This window comes from Vidua macroura, chromosome 4 (assembly GCF_024509145.1).
Source record: "Vidua macroura isolate BioBank_ID:100142 chromosome 4, ASM2450914v1, whole genome shotgun sequence".
Classification (NCBI taxonomy): Eukaryota; Metazoa; Chordata; class Aves; order Passeriformes; family Viduidae; genus Vidua; species Vidua macroura.
This window is the reverse complement of record NC_071574.1, coordinates 61351668-61374128: the sequence shown is the minus strand read 5'-3', so window position 1 is coordinate 61374128 and position 22461 is coordinate 61351668. Positions and strand designations below refer to the sequence as shown.

Genomic DNA, 22461 nt, shown 5'->3' with positions numbered 1-22461 from the left:
TGCTGAAGTTCTAGATGGTTTAAAACTCCAATATCACTTAGCTTTATTAGCTCTCATGTTCCCAGGAACAAACATAATCTATGCAGAATGCTGCCTCTTTAATCAACTTTTACTTGTATACCCAGCAGCTCTACAATGGATTTTGAAACATAATGCCATCATTGGCATAATTTCAATATTATAGTTTCTCAGAGATTTTCTGCTTTTTATCAATTTTGGAAGTAAACAAAGCACAAGACTTTCCTACAGTAGCAAGCACACATCTCCTTTTTCTAACTAGGCTTTTTCCTCTATATATTTTGTGTTCTAAATAATACAAAGTTAATGCCCTCTTTACCTACATTTCTTATGTTTTCCCTATAAACAGTTGCAAGAAGATATATGGCATTTTAACTAAATACTTCTTGGAGAGAGTATATGTTTAAAATTTAAGTTTAAATAAATCAGCTGCTTTTCTTTCATACCATGTCTTTTATCTTTAAGAACATGGAATTAGTAGTTAAAGTTCAAAGCTGTTTATTGTTGTCTACTCCTTTTTATGCTATTTAAGCCAGAGCTACATATATGGAGATAAACTTTGCAGTCAAATTTCCAAAATCCCTATCTAAATACTTTAGATATCTACATGAGAAATAATTTGCTATGTGGAATTTCTTGGCCCTTCAGAAGTTCTAAAAGAGAAAATAAATTGCTTGGTACTGTTCTATTGGTAGGCGCCTAAAAAGGGGTTATGTTGATTCACGGAATCCTGTTAATAAAATAACTTTTTTTTGCCAAGTGTCCCTGCTGATCTCAATTCATATTAAATTCCTTTGCATTCAGACCTTGAAGATTTCTGATCTGCACATTTCTTTGGCAATAGGAGGGAAAACCACAAAATCCACAAGGTTTTCTGAGAAAGCCCAGATATAGGTGGGAATTCAACATTGGAGGTTGATTTACCAAGCATGTCATGAGTATGCCACTGAGATCTCAGGAATTAGAGATTCTGAGAGAAACTTACCATGTTCATCCAGTAGTATGTTGTCAGGTTTGATGTCTCTGGAAAATAAGGAAAGGAAAACATTACATTTTATACCCAAAGGAAATCTTCAATTTAAAAGTTTTCCCCATTTGGGTATGAAGACTAAATCACTTAAACATTACAAACACAGTGAAAACCATATAATACATAAAGGCAAATGATTTTTATCTACATATTTTTGCTGCCCTGAGAAAACATACTAAAGAGGCTCTCTGGGTTTCCATTTATTGTAGTTTTGTTTTCATATGGTTAGCATTGACATGGGTCTGGTTTTCAAGATTATGTGCTTTATTCTTTATAGCAGCAGTAAAATGAGAAGGCAGATTTGCATCTAGAAGGTGCCTGATAGCTTCAGGGACTCCACATTTGACAGAAATCATTTAATTGGAAGCATAGGTTGTTTGCCCTGTCTGCCAGACCCCACTAATCTGCCATGCATGGTCACTCACATACAGCAGAGTCCTGTCTTGTGCTAATTGAGTATGTCCAACAGCTCTGTCACTCCCAGATCCCCAGCTGGCTGTCTGTGACCAAGTACCATGCTGGGAAAGGAGCAGGGATAAAGGAAGGTGGAGATTATGACAGGCCGAAGCATCCGCTCAACTCTGTCATTCTTGGTACAAGAGAATAGCCCTAGAGAGTTGCACTTTCAGGATTATTTTCTGTTGACCTAAGATCATGCTGCTGTGAGGAGGGATGGAAACAACTTTTCCCCACCACTGTCAGGCATTCCCACCCTCTTTCTTGGCCCAGAAATACTGCCACTGGTGTGGCCCTGTTGAGGGAAAACTCATCTCTCGGCTTTGCCGGCCGCCCGGGCCCTGGCTTGGCTCGCCTGCGGTTGGGCGAGCCTGATGTGGCAGCGCTGTGTGGCACTGCCTCACCACTGGCAGCTTGCACTTCATGCACTTTTGAAACTGTTCTTGCTGGGGCATTGCAGAGCAACAGTTGAGCAACTTGAGCAACAGTTTTGGCCCTTGGACTGAATTTTCTTACCTCAAAAGACAAGGAACCACAAATTGGCAAAATAAGCTTTTGAAAGTCTGCAAATGAGCTTCAAACACTCCCACCTCTGTAATCTCTTTTAGATAAGAGATGGCTTGTTTATTCCAATTTGAACATTTCCTAGGAAAGTTTTTTCAAAACCTGTCCATAAATGGAATAATCAAAAAAGTAAAGTGTTGCAAAGGGAAAATGTGTTACACCAGAATATTTTTTTTTCCAAATTTAAAGTAGAGAAGGACTTCTAAAGTAAACATTATGCAGGAATAAGATAAGCAAAAGCAATTATAATATATATATTGTTTGCATGATATGAACTCAGTCACCACCTAGGTTTCACATCTTTATTGACAGAAGAAGGAAACCTACACTTTCCTTAGCATTCTGGTCTTTCTAGCCCTTGCTGAGATTCATATGAAATTATGAAGTATTCTAAAATTATTTTTATAATTTGTGTAGTGGAAGCTGAGGAAACACAGTATGAATAAGAAATTAGTTTGAATAATTGTCTGCACATTTGGAAATAATGTAGAATCCATATATATGTCTGTATAAGGAACAGGATCTCATTATAAAGAACTATCTGGAATGGAAATTTAAAGTTATACAAATATTTCAGTGTGAAATACTGTCTTCTGCTTATAGGCTACCTATAATTGTCTGATTCAGCAGCAGTTCTAGTTACTTGTGTAATAAAAGGAACATCTGTCCTAGAGCCTATTTCACCCAAAATCTTCCAGACTATGAGTTCTCTTTCCTTTCCCCTGTAATCACTTGGATATCATTTATCACACTATAATCTTTCCTTCTCTGATTTCATATGGGTGAAGTTGTGAGACAAACTGTAGGAATAAATATATTTGTTTATATTATGAAACATGATTCCGTTTTGTTTAAATTTGGAATTTTGTATTTTGTTGAATTTGGTTAAATTAGAATAGGAGATTCTATGCAATTCTAAATGTAATCTTATATCTAATCTCTCAAGTGATAGAGTTTTTGAAAGAGCTACTGCTCAGATGTTTTCTATATTTTCTAGTGACAATATGGTCCTTGGTTTCTGGTAACAGTTTTGTGATGAGTTGGAATTGTGATTTCTTGTTGAACAGTCTTTGTGGTTGATTCATGACTTGAAAATACAGCAATAACTTTCCATGGAAGTAAGTAAGTAAGTAAGTAAGTAAGTAAGTGAGTAATACTTTTGACAGCTGAATTAAATATTTTAAACTTTACCTTCACAAATTTTAACATGCACAAACTGACTCTGTACTTTTCATGTGGGTAAAAAGTTTGTGGTCATACACAAGTACATTTGGGTCTCTTTGTGGCTTCCTAAAATCTGTGATACATTCAACAGCGCTCCAAACTCTTTTCCTCAGTTTAAGAAAATGAAGAATCAGAATTATACAGTCATTAGCACTTTACCAAGAATAAAACTGATCAAAAGGAGAAATTCATCTTTATGTGCTACTGCCATGTGTATAACAATACAGCACCCAGGGATTGCTCATTACAAGACAGTGCCTTTTTTATCTTTTTTTAAAAGAAGATCAGTTCAAACAATTTGAATATCTGCAATGGTATTTCATCATTAAACAGTCTATACATTTTTATAGCCAGAGAAGACATTGACAAATCCACTTGACGACTGTATGTATCATCAAATATATTCTTCATTCAGTTTGTGTCAGTAATGTTCAGAAAGCTGAGTGGTAAAATTAGATCTGTGCTTATCCTTCCATGACTAATTCAGGCAGTGGCTGATACTTGATACAGATGTGCACAAAGCATAAAGCCTTTCCCACCTAAGGGATGTTCCCCACTGTTGGCTTTGCTCATTTTGCTCAGAGGCAGGATGTAGCTGGGGGCAGGCACCACAGGGCACATGGCCTTGCACGCAGCAGCACAACCCCTCAGTCCCTGAGGCAACCTGGTGGCCTCAGAGCCCTGCCTCAGACCTCAAACAGGATATTTTAAACTGCTCTTATAGCAAGTGAAAGGCGTGGGCTATTTTGAGCCCGAAGATAAACAAGTTTATGAAGTGAGACAGTGCAGCTCTGGGCTCACACGCCTGGAGATGTGCGAGGTGCGCGGATTCACATGGCAGGTGAGCAGGACAAGCACGGGGTCACCGTGCAGAGTGTGCCTTCCAGCAGCTCTCTGCTGCGTGGTGCCACGAGCACGAAAAGCTCTGCTCTCCAGAGGCAGCTTGTTGACAGCTCTAAAAACTGCAGAGGAGCACAGGCACTGCTCTGCCCTTGCACTGACCACTGCCAGCCAGGTGCCGGGCAGAGAAGATTCAGTGGGGTCGAGGGGAAGACTTGGCGGGCCCAGGTCCATTACTGGATGTATTTAGAACTGAGGGCTTCTGGAGTCTGTTATATTTAGTTCCTCTAGATAAATACTCTAATTAAATTCACTAAACCACTGTTTTAGTGAATTTAAAAGACAAATTCTCTTTAGTTAAACAGTTTAAATTCAAACATACCGTGTAAGTGAAATTCTATTTTGATTATACATCAATTTTTCTGAAAAAAATTTCCCCTTAGCAAGATGTTTAAACATCAGGGTGTGAAATCAGTACCTTAACTTCAGGGTTTTCCTGTTACACATATCCCTAATTAAGAGAATTAATTTAAACACTAATTTCATAATCCAAGTACTTTGAACCAGCTCATAGGAGAAATTGAAGGACTTTTGCAAGGATCATACCATGGTTAGGATTCAGACATGCCCTGGGCTTCTCTCCAATAATTCATCAAGCAATGACCAGCAGAGCTATGGAAGCATCCTTGACACTGATTTCATAAATACAGCTTTGTCAGTTTGCACCAATACTACTCCAGCTGTTTTTGTGTGCAGAAATATCAGAGCCACATAGGAATGAGAGTAGAGAAACCTTCAAAGTCTCTTGCTCAGTGACAGGACAAGGCATAACTAACACAAAAACTGGCCCAAGAAACTCAAAGGTGCAAACAACTGAGAAAAAAAATTAAAACCCCCACAAATTAATTGCCACTTGTTGATATTGCCTGTGAAACCTTTTCTAGATTTCTTCAATTGCCTTAGCTAAAAATATTAAAAAAAACTGCCTGAAGGATGAAAGTTGAGTAAGAAGATGCTACATATAATTCCCAAGTAGGAAAGAACGACTAATAATCTACTTGTATCTTTTATAACATCTAGGCTGTGTGTGCATCCCACGTGCTTGAAGATGTTCTGTCTGCATGGAGTAAAGCCATGCATGTGGCTCAGCTCATGTTCACTGCCAGTCAGAGTGTCCTCCCTGGAAAGGCTCACAGTGCTTATAAAGGACTTAGGTTCAAGAATCTGCAGTTTTAATTACCTTTTCCATCAGTTTCTTTCTGGTGTTATTAAGTGAAGTAGAAGCAGGTTTCTAAATCAAGAGGTGGAGAAGTCATGCAGTCTTCATCCTTGTTGGTTTTCAAGACCTGACTGGATAAATCCCAAATAACCTGTTCTGATCTGAAGGCTGCACCTGCTTTGAGAAGATCATTATGCCAGAGGTGTCTGGAAGTCCCTTCCACCCTGAATTAGTTTGAGTCTATGAAAAATAATGTATCCAAGTTCAAAGACTGTCTTACTTCCCCTCCTTTTGACTGCTAGGAAGTTCATGAAAGAATGAAGAAAGCAGTGAGAGAGCTGTATATGTGGAATTTAGTGAGTCTTTGATATAGTCCATAGCAGCTGGCAGCTAGTGAGAGCTTTCACCTCTTAAATTCTATCATGGGGCTCAAATGCTCATGAAGGAAATGGTAGGAATAAATAGCCTATCTTCATCTTGAAATGAGGTTAAAATTGAAATGCCCTGCAGTTCAGCACTGGAAAGGTATAACGCAATATTTATTAGCTATGTAAGTGGTAAAAGAATGAAGATTATATCACCTGAAGAGGACTCTGAGAATTCTCAGTAGGAATAACCACATCTAGATGACTGCATTGCTAGTGTCAGATAAAATGACAGCAATTATATATATATATACATCAAAAGGGGAGAATCTGAATTGCTCACCTGGATTAATGACCATAAATAACCTTCCAGAGGTCACACTTTTGTGTCCCTTATTAGATTAAATAATTGTAACAAAAAGACTGAAAAACATGTGATTATGCCACTTGCTCTAAAGCTTGAAATTCAGTACAATCTCCAAAAAAGTTTCATGCGATATGATCAATCAGGACTTCATAACTTTTTGTCTCTGTTTTTACTGATTGGACTTGAAACATCCATCTACAGAAGAAAGGAGTACGTCTGGTGAATTCAACCATTAATTGCCCTCTGTTCTCAAGAAAAAACTTATATTGGCTACCACTTCACATTGAAAACAACTAATTTTAAGTAGGTTACAGAAAATTATTGAAAAAAGGTGCTATGCAGTAATTTAAATTAATGTAGGTCCTTCTGCTTATATAATTTCTGAGGATCTGTAAGAAAACAGTCAAAAAAGAAAATATCTAAGGCTAAACAAAAAAATTCCTTGTGAATAAAGAACAAATAGATTCGATTGTTTAGTTAACAGCAGAGACCTGTAAGATGTGATGAGAAAAACAATAGTGGCCAAAAAGCTTCTCTATTTGCTTTTGGAACATGAATGTGGTTTCATATTCCATGAAACCAAAGTAAGCTAAACTAACAGCATTTTATTTATACAACAGAGAATTAAACTCAGGTTGATTACTACAAGACATAATTTCATAAAAATGCTTCTGAAACTTAAGCAAAGATTTAACCATTGATGTGAATAACAAAACTACCATCTAGAGTTACTCCAGCTAAGATTAATCTAATTTATTAAGGAAAGCACTTCTACAGCAAATGCAGACACTGTCCACCTCCTCCTCCAGGTCAGTGGTGATGCCTAGAGCCCTTGGATAACAAAACTCCCTGAGTCACGAGACATGTTTGTCTCAGTCTGGGTGTAGTAAACCAAAATTCACATGTGAATCACTGAAAATTAATTGGCTGGCAATGAAGGCAGCCCACGTCCTTGCAGAATGCTAAGGGTTTTTTTTCCTCAAAGATAGTTTCAACACGTCACAGAGAAATCAAATTAGACTGATTTTGCATTCTCATAAGGACGCAAAAGAAGGATTAGGATTCAGACAAAGGCCCTTGAGATCAGTGGAAGGATTATACTGGCTTCAGCCAACATTGTTTCCACTCTAATCAAGGTTTTCTAGTACATTTTTCTCTTTAGTGCTAACAACCCAACTGTTTTGTAGGATAAACCTTAAAATACTGAGTTAAAGATTTTTTCTTAATCATGCAGTTTGTGTCTAATGATAATTCTTTTTCCTTACATAGAAACAGGCATTAAGATCAATACTAGGTGCATAGCAGTTCTCAACAGCCATAAAAAGGGCACTGAGTTGGGAAATACAAGCTTCAGCTATGGATTATTTGAGTTCACGTGAGACACCACTGGATCAGAGCACTGAAGTGAACCATATAATGTATGATAAAGGGTTTTCTCCTAGTTATGGAAAGAAATGTAAACAAATTCTGATTCTCACAGAGAGGGACCTTATTTCCTTCCTATTTTTTTCTTACACTCACAAATAATACCAATATCCAAGTCATGCAGTTCACAAAAGAAGTGACTGCATAGATATTGAGGTTTTGTTTAGCTGAATTTATTGACGCTTTGGATAAAAGTCAATAAATATTAACTACTGTACACCCAAGAGATTAATTTCTCCAAACATGTTTTGCTTCTGTGAGGGTGGCCCAGAAATGAGGTATCTTCCAGGGCTGAACTGTGCAGGGCATCTACCTGGAGGACTTGCTCAAGAGATAGCCTTATGAAGTGTGATGAATATTTTCTTCCCATTGTCAACAACTCATCACTTTATCTTTTTATTTTTCTGGTCCTGACCAACATTCTTCCTAGCTTCCAGAACTACTCAATGGTTTTAAAAAAAGATCATAATAAGAATCTCAGAGTTCTTTACTGTTATTTACGATTAGATGAGTGGGAATGAAAGACTTTGACAGCTCCCGGCCTCTGATTGCCTGTTCACATATCACTCACTTAGATCTCAGCACTAATTGCTGCCACTTACTGTCCTTTCATAAAAAGATCTTCAGAGCCTTCTATTCCTGCTCAAATGAATGTTGTGACATTATATGACCCTCTGCATCATTGTAGTTTTGAAATTTAAACAATTCAGTAAAATTGAAAATAAGCTGAGAGGATGAGGTATTAGATTATTCTGTTTTTCTCTGCAATTCCCCTTCCTGGGCTTTAATGCAGAAACAAAAAATCCATAACTACTTCCAACTACTTGTCTGGTAGCAAGCTCCTAATCAAACTCCCATTATCCAGTCCATTATCACATTTTGGAGCCTTTTCCTTCTGTGGGACAACTTGTGTAGCAAGACCACTGTCTAGTCTGTATGAAACATCTAAGTGTTATAATAATTTTCACAAGTGAAAAAGCTCTCACCCCTGAAGGCCTCTGGAGGCCCTACCTCTCCCTATGTACATTTAAAGAATATCTGGACACCTGGCTCAAGGCTTGGGATTGTAGTGCCAGTTATATAGAAAGAAGTTACTGTGACGTTGAGCTGTGTGGTGCCTGGAGTTCCTTTCTAGTTTAGTACTATTTTTTACCAGGTGTCCATGACAATGTTGGATTTTCTTAACACTTGTACTAGCCGATTTTATATAGCTCTGAAAATAAAGCTGTCAAAGAAAATATCAAAACATGTTTATTTACAAATGCCTTAACTGGAAAAAGCTTGTTATTTTCCAATTTTAGCCCCATGTGGAAATATACAAATATGAAAACATCTTCAATTCTTTCCTTGTAGCAATAGGTGGCAGTAATGATATCTACATTTGTCTGGATGGCCAGTGGGTTTTGGAAACACTGTATTTGTCAGTTTTATCTCAGATAAATAGTTGTAGTATATATTGTTATCCCAGGTTGAAGAAAATTACCTTTTTAAAATAAATGAATCCTATAGCTAACCTTTCAAATTTCTGGGTATATATAGCCAGGAAATAGTCTTCTTTGGCTATGTTCAACTTCTGAATTTGCACATATGTCAAATGAAAATAAAAATATTAAATGCAGATTATTTCATTATATTCTTATTCAATTCATTATATTATTATTCAGTTCTTATTCAATAACCCAAAATTGCTTTACCACAGAGGTAATTATATACTGCAGTAGCAAGAAAAATAGGCAAAAATTCTTAAATGTTATAAAAGCTAGAAAGATTTGCCCAAAGGAGTCTGTGAATCTGTACTTTGTCTCCTGTGTGCTGCAATATATGATATCTCAGAGAATGGGATTGGAAAGTACCACTGCAGCCTTATAAACTGAGCTTTTCTATAATAAAGCTCAGGCTATATCATCTAGGATTTGTCTTCCTGACACAATGGTTCTTTTTCAACTAAACATTTATAAACACAAGCAACTTGCAGGCAATCTAATGCTTAGTTTTCATTTTGCTTAAAGAACTTAAAGTAATGACAAATGTTACACTTCCTTTGCTAGAATTATTTTCTAGAGTTAATGTTACACAGGTACAGGTCTTGGAATTCCACGCAGCACTGAAGGGAACGTGGGACAGCTGTCAACACTGATGATGCCAAACACCACTGTATTTCAAATAAAAAGCTTCTTCAGCCAAATGATTCTTCAGATGACATGGAGGAGTCGTGCAAAATCACCACAGAGCAGTAATTGTTGATAATCTCACAGCTGATGACTGTAATATTTTCTGTGTTGCAGAGTCAAGTATTACTGAGACCTTCTGTGTGTACATGTACAAGGGTCAAACCACTCTGCATGAATCAGCTTTTAAGAGCAGGTGACACCTCTGATAACCATGGGAAGGGCATGACTCATTAGGCATGAACTGGAGCGTGGCATTTGGAAAGAATTATCTGGTACAGGAATGCATACACAGGAAAGTGTATGCATTGCAATGGTGATGCTTTCTTCCATGACCCTGTGTAGAGATCTTTTGACTAGAAATAAGGGAGAATGTATTTGGTGTGTACTCTCCCAGCAATTGCAAGGCTATCAGTCTCCTTCTAGTAGAAGGCATAGGCTCTCTTCCAATTTTCACAGGCAGAAATCCATGTGTGAAACTAAATGAGAGAAGAAATTGATGACATTTGCCCTCTGCCTAAAGACAAATCAGGAGAGCATTGTTACTGATAAGCACATTTGGCTTCATCTGTTGTAAAAAAACAGCATCGCAAGTGTGGTGTTTTGTAATGACTGAAATTTATATAGCTGCTCCTTTGTTTTTGTCTGCATGAAATATGGAATAGATCCATTCAGATGTATTGCATGCCCAAGAGTTTGCTTAGCTTATCAGGCAAATTCAAAAAGAAAATTTACAAAATACCAAGCACACAGGTGTGCTTGTCAGCCACTATTCTTAAGTGTGTAATTACTGTATAATATCCATAATATTTACCTTAAACCCTCTACCAACCTCTATACCTAAAAGTTCATGCACCACCTGCTAAAACAACAGTACCCACAATAATATTATCACATTTTTTAACAGCTGTTTCCTTCATCCATACAATAGTGCTGCCAATTACAGTCAACATGGCTGGCAACTAAAGTGTGGCTCAGCATGGTGCTCTTCATGTGCAGGGCAAGGAAAGAAACAGCAACTTCTGAAGGCTCCAGGCTTTCAGCAAGTGCCTGGGCTCAGTGCAGCAGTGAAACTTCCCAACAAGCACATTTTCTACTGATCTGAGTTTCAGCAGCAGTGCAGCAGGGAGAAGGGCTGCAGAGCAGCAATCAGGAAACAGCCATGTGGGGCTGTGTTGTTCACTCTGATCTGAAGCCCCAAATCACCCTCACTGCTGACAGCATCTCCTGCTGGCTTGTGCCTATGACATGGGTATGAGTATTTGGACCTTTGTTCTTCAAACTGACCACCTGGCATCCCATAATATACACAACCAGAACATACTACTAAGAGGATATTGAATGTGTTCCAGAGACAAGTGAACTTTGATGTCCTGCATATGCTTCCCCTTCTGAGTAATTTTATGAATGTAATGTATGCAGAAGTTTACTGCAGTAGACCAGGAAGGGAGGTGCAGTCTATTCTAGAAAAGAAAATTATCTTTCATAAATTATTAAAAAACCGACCTGCTCCTACCTGAAATGTCAGTAGCATGTCCTATTATGCTTTTTTCTATGTTGAGCTTCACATATCAGTAACAAGCTACTTGTAAGAATAATTTTGTATGCTTTTAAGAAGGAACATTTGCAAACAAACTCACAGAGCAATAAATATGTGTATTACTGCATATTGCTCTTTAGAATAGATGAGACATGACAGGCAACATTTGACCCAAACCCAATTCCTAGTTCAGTACATCACCCTTCTAAAATGTTTCTCTATTCTAGGAGGTGTCAACAATATATTGCTTGTTGCCTGAAATCAAACAGACAAGTATTCTAACTTCTCTTGAAGGATCTGGATAAGGAATCTTGGAATTGGCAATACTGTTTGAGCACACAGACTGCAATGCCTGGTTAACTGGATTACTAGGCAAGAATACAGTTGGGTTGGAGGTAAATGTAGGCTCTGTGCAGAGAAACTGCTGCTACAGTAACTACTTGCACTGAAATGATTATAAGGATTATTCTTGCTATTTATTCAAGTGAAAATAGATTTGGGATTCTGATCTCAGGTTAAAACAGTTGGATTAGGTTCTATTGTGAATTAGGCATCTATATACCCATTTATTGCCATCAGATGTATAAACATCACAGTCACTGGAGTGCAGAAGCCATTCATATGACTGCCTATTTTTAGATGAACTGAAAGCTTTATAGATTCTTTTAGCTTTATAGATTTTTTTGGCTAGGTTGGGTTGTTTGGGCAGACAACTAGAAAAAGTATAGACTCCCTCATTTAAATCTTGGTGAGCTGTGGACTAAGTTTTTAAAGACATAAGAAAAATCTTGCATGCTGTGTGAAATTATGAAAACAACTGGGGGTGTTCTCAAGTCAAATTATGGTAAGGTGTTATCACAGAAGTGCAGGCAGGTGTTTAAGCCTCTTGTAGGAGTCACACTCCAGGCTCTCATTGTCTTGTTTGACGTCATCTCACACCATGAACAACGCAATCCTTCATACATGATTAATTGTGCAGTATTTAAAACACCTTGCACACTTCAGAAATTTTTTAGTTGCTGCAATCAAAAAAAAAAAACATCCTTCTAATTTGCAGCATGAACCTTCTGAAGCTCTGTATTGTCTTCTATCTTGTATGAAGCTTAGAGGGAGATGTCTGTGGAAAGAGCCTGGGAATTCCTTGCTTCCCTCCAAGGCAGGTGGACTTCACAAGCTCAGCTGTTTGTGGCATGCAGGGAACCTGGAAAATCCACACAGTGGTACAATATTTTGTTGCTTGTGTACAACTGGAGCCACATTTCTGCTTGAGGAGTTAACATCTTGTCTCATGTAAGGAGACAAGTGTTTCATAGGAGGGAACAACAGGCAGTAACCAACCCCATTAACTGAAGAGATACAGTGGTCTGATGTACAGGTTCCAAAATCTAGACAACTAAGGCTTAATAATTCCATTTCTCAGCTGTACATCTCATATACTATTCATTTTTGACACCGTCTCTTCCAAAAGCAAATATTAAACAATAATGTCAGGATAAAATATTGGAAATACTGGAAATGTACTTCCTTAAGCACATGCTCATAATTCTTAGTTTCAGCAGCAGAGTTACTCTGGGACTCAGGGAAATAAGCTGGTACTTTAATTAGTGTTAACTCTCTTTACATATGTAAGTGCATGTGTTTGCGTTGGGGTGCATCTGTAAAACATTTCTGTGTCTCAGGAGATTTGCAGAAGACAGTTGAAGGAGCAACACCAGGGGAAAATTCTGCAGCATCTCAAATTAAGAGGCAAGCTGTGACTTTCTGTGGGTTTTAAAGGCAGAACTCTAGATAACTAATACATTTAATTAGCATAAAAGCTGAGAAATGCAGCATCCTGGCAATAGCTTTTCCACTCAGCAAGTCTTGTTAAGTGACTGTATTAGTAATTGTTACTGATTATTGAAAATACATCCATTATTTTTTATTGGATTTCATTCAAAATAGACCTCTGACACACATTGAGTAGTCTGACTTTAATGAAGAGCATATCTTAATTATTGTAGCAACTTGGGGGAGAAACATAGGAAATATAAAACTGCATTTCCCCACATCATCAGCTTTTCTAGAAATACACAGAGAGCTGGATCTTATGTCCGTGTATTAATTTTTATCTGCAGAGCTCTGAGCAGAGGTTTTCACAGCTGGTAAATAAAGCTGTTTGACCCTACAATGACAAAGAAAGACATACTCCAAAACACTGAGCCTTCAGTAAATCTTATCCCACTGACTGGGAATTCCCATACTGCCACGAAGCCCCTCTATATTTCCTCTGTTACTGCACCCCTCTGTTCACTCTCTCTGCTTACTCCTAACTTAGGCTTTGAGGGTCTGACTCTTTCTATAGCAGTTTTCCCTTGCCCACTTCTACACCACACTCTGCACTCCCTGGGCTTTTCCTCAGCCATCCTAGTTCCCCTCTGGACACCCCTGCCCCACTTGATGCAGGTAGATGATGTCCTTGTTTTGGTGCCCTCAAATCCATCTATCTTACCATGAAAGTCTCTTTTTTCCCTACTGTCTGTCCAAAGAGTAGATGCCCAAAATATTTGCAATCTAGACTCAACCTGATAGCAAAGACAGTATCTGAGTATAGAAAGAGGACACACAGTTTTATCATAAAACCTTCACATTTATCTTCTAATGTATCTGTGTCCATAATTAAAACCCCAAACCTAACAAAATGTGACATGTACACTAAGATTATCACTGAAATAAAATTTGAGACTATAATGTGATTAGACACAGAATAGTCACTCTGAAAGGCCAAAAAAGAGAGATGCTCCAGTTTTGTATTTTGTTTATCTTGGGTTAGAAAGGAACTCCTCTGCATTCAGAACACTACAAAAGTTTCACATTTATAACAAAATGAAGAGCTAAATGTCTGAATTAAAATGGGTAGCTGCTGGATATAGGCTATTTCTCATTATTATTAGTCAGATTGTAGAGATGATTTTGATCCTCACTATAAAGAATGACCCAATTAATCTGAACCCAATTTAATAAATTTTGGTTTCTTGAATGTGCACTGCCTACCAAGTGCTGTTTCCCACCTTGCAAGGTCCCAGTTTGGCATAGTATTTTAATGTCTTTCCCCACTGACAGTATTTCTTCATGTGCAAGAGCACAGCTGCTGAATTGCAGGTTTACCTTTTCTCTTCCACTGCAGGAAAGCACAATTATCCACACTGCATTATCCCAGGAAATTCCCCTGGGATAAATGTAAGCTGTGTATGCACATGCTGGGAGAAGCAGAGGCTCATCAGTAGCACTGTCTGTCATACAACATCAAAGCTTTGAGCTGCTGTGCTTTCTCTTCTCTAAAATCCATCCAGGGGAGTTGGGACAGGATTTTACAGAGAATATAGGAATGTTTGAAAATAACCTTGAGGAAGTGTTGTGAGGAGCATCCAAGGAGGGGTAGAGAGAAGAAATGCAAGGGGAAAAAGTTGAAAAGGCAATTTCAGCATAACAAAACTGATGGCAATTTTTATCTTAATTGCAGTCCATGCTCACAAGATAATTTATTTTTAAAGAAGAAACTGTCAGGTGATCACAATTACAACTCTCACTCTTTCTCATCTCTCAGTATATCTGTGAAGTCAAAAGTTGTACAAAGGAGACCACATCTCACCTGAAGTATCAGAGCTGTGCTGAAAGCTTCTGAATGCATTTCCAAGGCATGAAGGAAGCTCAACTTACAATATCTATTAATGAAATCTCTTCTGCCATACCATGAACAGTTCACTCAACACCTGAGATACAGACTGCTGCAGGCATGAAGAAATCAAGTAGAAGTGCACTTTTTTCTTAAGATGTTTTTTTTATTTTGCCATATATTAGAAAAACTTACATTGTAATGAAATCTCCAGGGGAATGATAGCATACTTTATGTATGTGTTGCTCATCCAAACTGAATTGCCACCACTGAAGCAGAAACAGGAGAAAGAAACCATTGTCCATATGTTGCTCTTGGTTCATACTTTGCTTAGTATGAAATTTACAGTCTTTTTCCATATTCCCTTTTCCATCTACACACTTTAATCAAAGATTTAAAATTTCTTCACTGACTGCAAACAAAAAAGATTCAAGCACACTGCCCTGCAAATCTGCCATTTCAGTGGAGAGAATATGTCTGCTCAGAGTCACAGTGGTGTGAAAATGGTCCCAAGATACAAAGGTATCAGAATACTTATAACACTAACATTAAAGCTTTGGAGAAAAAGGGATTAATGTTGTATTGCATATGGTTAGGTCTTGTTCTCTTCTCTGCTAGTTGGGACTTCACATCATTGCTCATCTGATCTCTCTGGATCAGCCTTTCATCCACTTTCAGATGCATGGAGGGGTTGGGGCAGGAGGTGGAAGGCCAAAAACCAGGGTAAGTCAGGGCAGTGCCATATGAGACAGGGGATACTGTTATGCCTCTGTAGAAAGAGTGTGTAATCATTTTAACTACTTAGTAAAAATTATTTGCATGTAGTTATTAATACTCTTGGTTATTATATTTAGCATAACAGTACCAACATGCTATTAATATGGTCTTTGCTGGCATAAATCAGCTGGGAGCAGACACCCCATACTAAAATCACTTGATGCTTTAAAGCAACACCAACAATTTTTAAATGGATTTCTGTAAAATAAAGGTATCTCTTATAACTGGTCACAAAGAAACTAGCAAAATGCTAAAGCAGAAAACTGGCATTAATCAGATCAGCTTTGTGGGTGGAGACCTGAGATAACCTTGAATATAAAGCTCTGCTTTAGTTTTTCAGCATCTTCTGCTTCAGTGTCTGAATGTCTAAAAATGATTCATGATTGAAAATTTCAATACTGAGATGTGGGGGAAGGAAGGAAGGAAGAAGGAAGGAAGGAAGGAAGGAAGGAAGGAAGGAAGGAAGGAAGGAAGGAAGGAAGGAAGGAAGGAAGGAATGGAAGGAAGGAAGGAAGGAAGGAAGGAAGGAAGGAAGGAAGGAAGGAAGGAAGGAAGGAAGGAAGGGAAGGAAGGAAGGAAGGAAGGAAGGAAGGAAGGAAGGAAGGAAGGAAGGAAGGAAGGAAGGAAGGAAGGAAGGAAGGAAGGAAGGAAGGAAGGAAGGAAGGGAAGGAAGGAAGGAAGGAAGGAAGGAAGGAAGGAAGGAAGGGAAGGAAGGAAGGAAGGAAGGAAGGAAGGAAGGAAGGAAGGAAGGAAGGAAGGAAAGGAAGGAAGGAAGGAAAGGAAGGAAGGAAGGAAGGAAGGAAGGAAGGAAGGAAGGAAGGAAGGAAGGAAGGAAGGAAGGAAGGAAGGAAGGAAGGAAGGGAAGGAAGGAAGGCAAGGAAGAAGGAAGGAAGGAAGGAAGGAAGGAAGGGAAGGAAGGAAGGAAGGAAGGAAGGAAGGAAGGAAGGAAGGAAGGAAGGAAGGAAGGAAGGAAGGAAGGAAGGAAGGAAGGAAGGAAGGGAAAAGCATTAAATTTTATTACCCATCAATAGGATGCTAAATTATGGAGATGAGGGATATGTAGCATTTGAATACAATGTCATGACCCCTAAAACCTGCTTTTCCTAAAAGGTTATGTAAAGGGATTATTGAAGAAAACCAAGAAGGGAAAAGCAGGAACACGAACAGGTTGATGGCAGCTGACTTTACACAGGAGTGCAACCAGAGTTTGTGTCTGTGGTGTACACAGCACAATAGCTGGGTTTTCTTATTGATTGCTTCTCTGTCTAAAAACAGAGACCTAGACAAGTGTAGATATGATCTAGACACAAAGGAGTGTATGACAAATTTAGAAGAAGGACTTATTAATTCTTCTAGAAAGAATTTCAAACAATATTATCTAAATCATATTTGTTTTTTTACACTGGTTTAAAGGTTTTCCCTGAATCCTCTCCCACTTCCATTGTCATTTAGCTGCAACCAACAGAAGAACCATGAAAAATCTCTAAAATCACAATGACATCACTAGGGCATTGTGGACTTCTACATGTCTAGATCATATCTACCCTTGCCTGGATGTCTGATTTTAGACAGAATCAATAAGAAAATTAACTATTGTGCTGTGTATGTCACAAACACACATTTAAGATGGCCTTGATTTAGGTTATCTTTAGCCACTAGTTTTGTTACCTAATGCAAGACGGTCAGCCAAGCTGTCTACAGGTCACATGGTCCATCTCCCACTATTGACCAGACATGTAAATTCTAAATTATCTAGGGCTTCTGAGATGAGTTTTCCTTGGCTAAACAAAAGATTTCATATAAGCTCATTCCTACAATGTTTCAATAACAAGAGAGAGAAGATGAAAGAAAGGGACAAGAGGTGACTTCATCTACTCACTTGAAAACTGTAAGGAAAAAGCAATTCCCTGCTGACGTCAGTGAGGCTGTCTCAGCCATTGGGAATTGAAGGAGTGAGGGTGTGATGGGCACCTTCTGGTATTTCACCTCAGTGAGGAAGAGAGAGCACATCAGGCCCACAATAAAAGATTGTATCTGTGCCAGTGGCAGGAACTGGAGCACCTGATGGGACATCATGCACCTTGGAGTGTTCCCTGTGTCTCTTTCCCAATACAGTCTGTTTCACTTTATTTGTAGTTTATATACTCTGTATATAAATTCTCAGTATATTTCCATACCAGCTTCATTTATTAGCAGTATCTTATCTGGTATATCAAATAACTTTTTCTGTAGCTAAACAGAAGTAAAATTAATTTGTTCTTGTAGAGAGAGAACTCTGTTCAGAAGTTGAAAGGCTTGTTCTCTGTGTATTTGTGTCTTGTGGTATCTAATTCTTTGTTAAGTGCATGACTGAAATTTAAATACCCTTTGTGCCTAGAATTTATGAATCACTTTCTTCTTTCATCTTTGCTGGCTCATAAGCATTCAGCAGGTGTTCAGAGCTTTATGGTTTGCATGGTGCTTCTTTTTTGACTGGTTTTGATATGTTTTCTGATTTACTTCTCTTACGTAGCTCATTGCTCAGTTCCTGTAATTTTTCCTCGGAATAATGTGGGCTAGCACTTGTTTAAAGAACATAATACAATGCCATGGAAGAGACATGGGAACACAAACTAAGGAAATTCAGTGGATGAGCCTCTTGATCTACTATGATCTTTGATACTGCTTATGAACTGTAGCTGTATGATGGTTATATTTTCCCTAGTTCATCTGCTTCAGACCCTACTACATTTTTTCTTCGTCTACACACACTTGCCAGAAAGTAAAAGACTATTAGTATGAGCAGAAATTTGTAAAGAACTGTGTTTCATTTAGTATATCCAGCTAAATCTCATGTAGGCACTATCCTGCCTGTGACACCTGTGAAAATCTAGGGCAAATTTTCCATCTCCAAGTAATTTTCAAAACTATTTACTGCTTACACACTAAATGGAAAATATTATGAAGGGCACCCTTTTAAGTAGAGTTTGTTCTTTTGCTGTATGTTGTCACAAGTGAGACAGGGAAGGCCCAGTTTAAAACATGTCTAATCATTTTGATGTAGTATCTTATTTCACCAGACTGTCCAACAACTTGGCAGACTCAATGATAATGAACAAACAGGTCCAGTTCTGAGCACAGAGTAACTCTTGTCTAGCTGGTAGCAGCAAAACAACCTCACCCTGCAGTGGAACATCTGGCAGAGGAAAATGCAATGCTCAATTTGCCACCATTTTCCATTAGCTTTGGCCCACCCTGCACTGCTATTGAGTTACTCAGAGCTGGAATAACTCCTGGTGCTATTCTCCATTGGAAACAGAACTTGAAGGAATGGAAAACAGACTGGTGATCACACAACACAGACCTGCCAAGCCAGGCTGATTCCAGTCATATTGTGCTCAAAAAAAAAATTTATGTACACTTATATATGTACACATACACACACGAACAGTTTTGCATTAAATAAACCCCACTAAAATAAAAGTGTCCTGGGCACACTGATCAAACAGCTAGTCCAGTATCCTAAAATTGTGCTGGAAGGTTACTGCAATTTCCATTCCAGACATCTGCCACATCCAGCCTCCTCTCTACACAGATGAAAACCAATGGAGCTAGATATGATGAAAAGTTGTGAGGGCAATGCAGTTACCACTTGCCCCTTAGAAAGAGAAAATGTGATTTTTTTTTTTTTCAGCATGAGCATGTTAGCAGGGCAGCAGCCAGAGCATTGCAGGGCCAGCACTGCTCTGAGCCCAGGCTGTAGCTGCAAGAACATCCTGGAAGGGACAACATTGGAGCTACTGCCGGAAGAACTCACTGAATGGAAACAGGCAGCCTACTTTGGTCAGGAGGCAGGTGGTTTTATTGAAATGTATGAACAGTAACATTTGTGAAAGGAGGAGATTGAGTTACTCATGGCTGAAATAAGTTTATTCAGCCTTTGATGAGAAAACTTTTGTCCAATACATTATTCACGGGCATTATACAACCAGTTCTGGAAGCAAAGCGTTTAGTCATACCATCTTGAAAAGGCAGAATTCCGGATTTGATCCAAAATTTGAGAATGTTTGAGATTATGTATACTGTAAGAAACCTTTCTGTTTGTACTGGGATCCAAGGGTCTATAAGAAATGCCACTCATCCAGCTTTAAAAGAATAATTTTTTTCATGTGAGAAATGTGGATAAAATATAATTACAGCGAGCCTGTGAGAAAATAAGGGGTTTTGGTGTAACTCTTACTTGTGACTAGCAATCTCAATATTAAGTTAGCTGTTGTATAAGTGAAAGATTTACTCAGAATAGCCTTCAAATAATTGCTTGAAACTTAGATATTTTCTTTTTAAAGTTTTTATAATTCTGGATGAACATCCATGCAAATGCAAACATTTACAATAGAGCTGCAAGACACAGAGAAGCATTCATTATTGCACCATAATAAATAAACCCACTATCACAGAATTATGCATGACAAATATGAATTTTATACACATGGATGTATTAATAAAAATTGCAAGTTTCATAAATACACCAGAACAGTAGTGGGTTTTACTCTATTTATGGCTAAATTTGTCCCTGCAGTAACAATAGTCCTATTGCTGAAATGATTGCCACATTCAATTACATGCCACTGACTACATCAACAAACACAGAGGCATTGCAAGACATCTCCACGTGGAATGGGCAGAGTACTGATCTCTGCACTTCTGCATCCATTCATATGTGCCTGGGAATTCCTGTCCCTTCAGCACCATCTCCTTTTCTAGCAAACTCCTGGGCTACAGGTTAACCTAGAAAAACCCATTCTGTCATCTTGCTGGATGCAATAGTAATGGAAACCTGAACACATTGCATACACAACGGTATATTAGGAGGAATGAAACTCCTGATTCACACCCCATATGTTCAGTTCTTTATGATACTGCAGTTTGAAAACCCATACTCAGTCTGATAAATCGTTCGACTATTCTTTCTTTGTAGCCAGGACAACATTGAGGAGATGTTGTCTCTCAGAGGCTCTCTCAATGATTCTCTGACTTACTAACATTTTTTTTTCCTCTTTGCTTCCAACACATTCATTTTAAAATGAAAGATCTAATACAGTTTTATAGGTAAGCATGTGAATGCTGACTGGAAGCACTTGGTAACAATGATATTGCTGAGGCCTGCTACCACAAGGTATAAACACCTAGCAGATCACTGATTTCATCTCCAAATGAGATGGCGTGTTTGCAATGATAAAGGAATGACTAGATGTGTCCTTACTGTGCATCACTGCTGGCTCTGCTCCTGCAACAAATTAAGTCAGCACTGTGCTCTTGATGCCAGACACGGTACAGAGATTTAAGGCAGCTGAAGACCCATCCCACAGACTGCTGTTCCAGGTGTTGGTGAGACAGAAGGCAGAATGTTCTGGGTCTCACCTGGCTAAATAACATGCTCTTGGGTGTGTGGATCATTTGGGATTTTGCTGTAACTTGTGAGAAGATGAGAGGCAAAAGACTCCTCATGCCGCAGTTGTGTCATTTGGGCAGTGAGCAGTGAAGTGGGACAGACACACTCAGATCTCAGGACTGCCAGCTTCAATATAAACATCTCTTCCATAACACAGCAGAGTCCTGAACCAGATCCCTAGACAACAATCCTAGCTAACCAGTCAGTGACATTCACCACAGGCTGAGAAAGCACTATTTTTTCCAATCTCTTTCTGTCGAAACTTTTGGTGCAGAGTTAAAGTAAAATCCACACCCAGAACTTGTTCCCAAATGGAGCCAAAAACCAGCTCTGGTTGGCCATGCCTTCCCCCACCTCAGTGCAAATCAGCAAGTGTTGAATGACTATGACTCAAAAAAAAAAAAAAAAAAAAAGTCAAGTGTTCATTTGACTAAGTAATACAAAAGAGATCCGAGTGTCAAGCCCAGTTTGATAGACATGGCTGGCATTGTCACAAAAAGCCATAAACAGCCACAATGACTTCAATCCAGTCCTTAATTCTTTCAAGATATCTGTCACCTTTCTCAGACTTTTCTGTGATACATTTTTAAGCTACAGACTTCTAGCAAAATACAAGTTTTGATTGCGAACTGGATTATCTCATTAATATTTCGTCAGCCTATTTGCATAAAAGATCTCATCAGTTTGTTTTCCACCAAGAACATTCCTTAAGGCATTAGAAACAAAGGTCAGGTATAATTCTGAGCTCCATTTTTCAAATACTCACTGAAAAAATTAAATTTAAGCAAAATGCATGGAAATATACTAAAATAGTAACAGCGTACTAAATAATTTTCTTGCAATATTTGCATGTTTTATTATATTTGGAGTTCTAACTGCAAGCAAAGCAAATGTTGCAATGTTTACTGGAATTTTGTCTTGCACAGTTTCAGTAACACGAAATGCATCTCTACTCAGATAGATTTCATGCTGACCATTCCTCCTCTGAAAGTCAGACAATACTTTTTATTGTCTCTTTATTGCAAAATCATGAGGTAGCTCCGGCAAGTGGATGAGGTGCAAACTCTCATTAACATATTTGAAGGAATTTGTTTGTACTGGACTTTGGGAGATCAATGGCACAGCTTAGTTTAGTTTGTTCTCTGAAAGTCACATCCAGATTTTGCATACACAAAACTGTATTTTTGCATTCATACCACTCTAAATCAGAAAAGATAACCATGAATTTAGCCTAAAAAAAAGAGTAAAAGATAGTTCAAGCCCATAATTTTAGAATTTCATAGTTACTGTGTTGACATAAAAATAGAAGTTATCCCTGCTGCTTCAGTTAAATGCTAAAATGTTTAAGGAAAACAGACCCTGATTCCTGACACATTTTTGAA

The 22461-nt window shown here is 38.3% G+C and overlaps 1 protein-coding gene across 2 annotated transcripts in view; it reads right to left on the bottom strand.

The window, feature by feature from the left end:
- STK32B (serine/threonine kinase 32B) overlaps positions 1-22461 on the bottom strand; it is a 163524-nt gene that overhangs the window by 51099 nt on the left and 89964 nt on the right. For both annotated transcript variants that reach the window (XM_053975150.1, XM_053975148.1), the window contains exon 5: positions 1004-1041. In XM_053975150.1, the coding sequence (XP_053831125.1) occupies positions 1004-1041 (38 nt within the window). The remainder of the gene's footprint in view (positions 1-1003; positions 1042-22461) is intronic.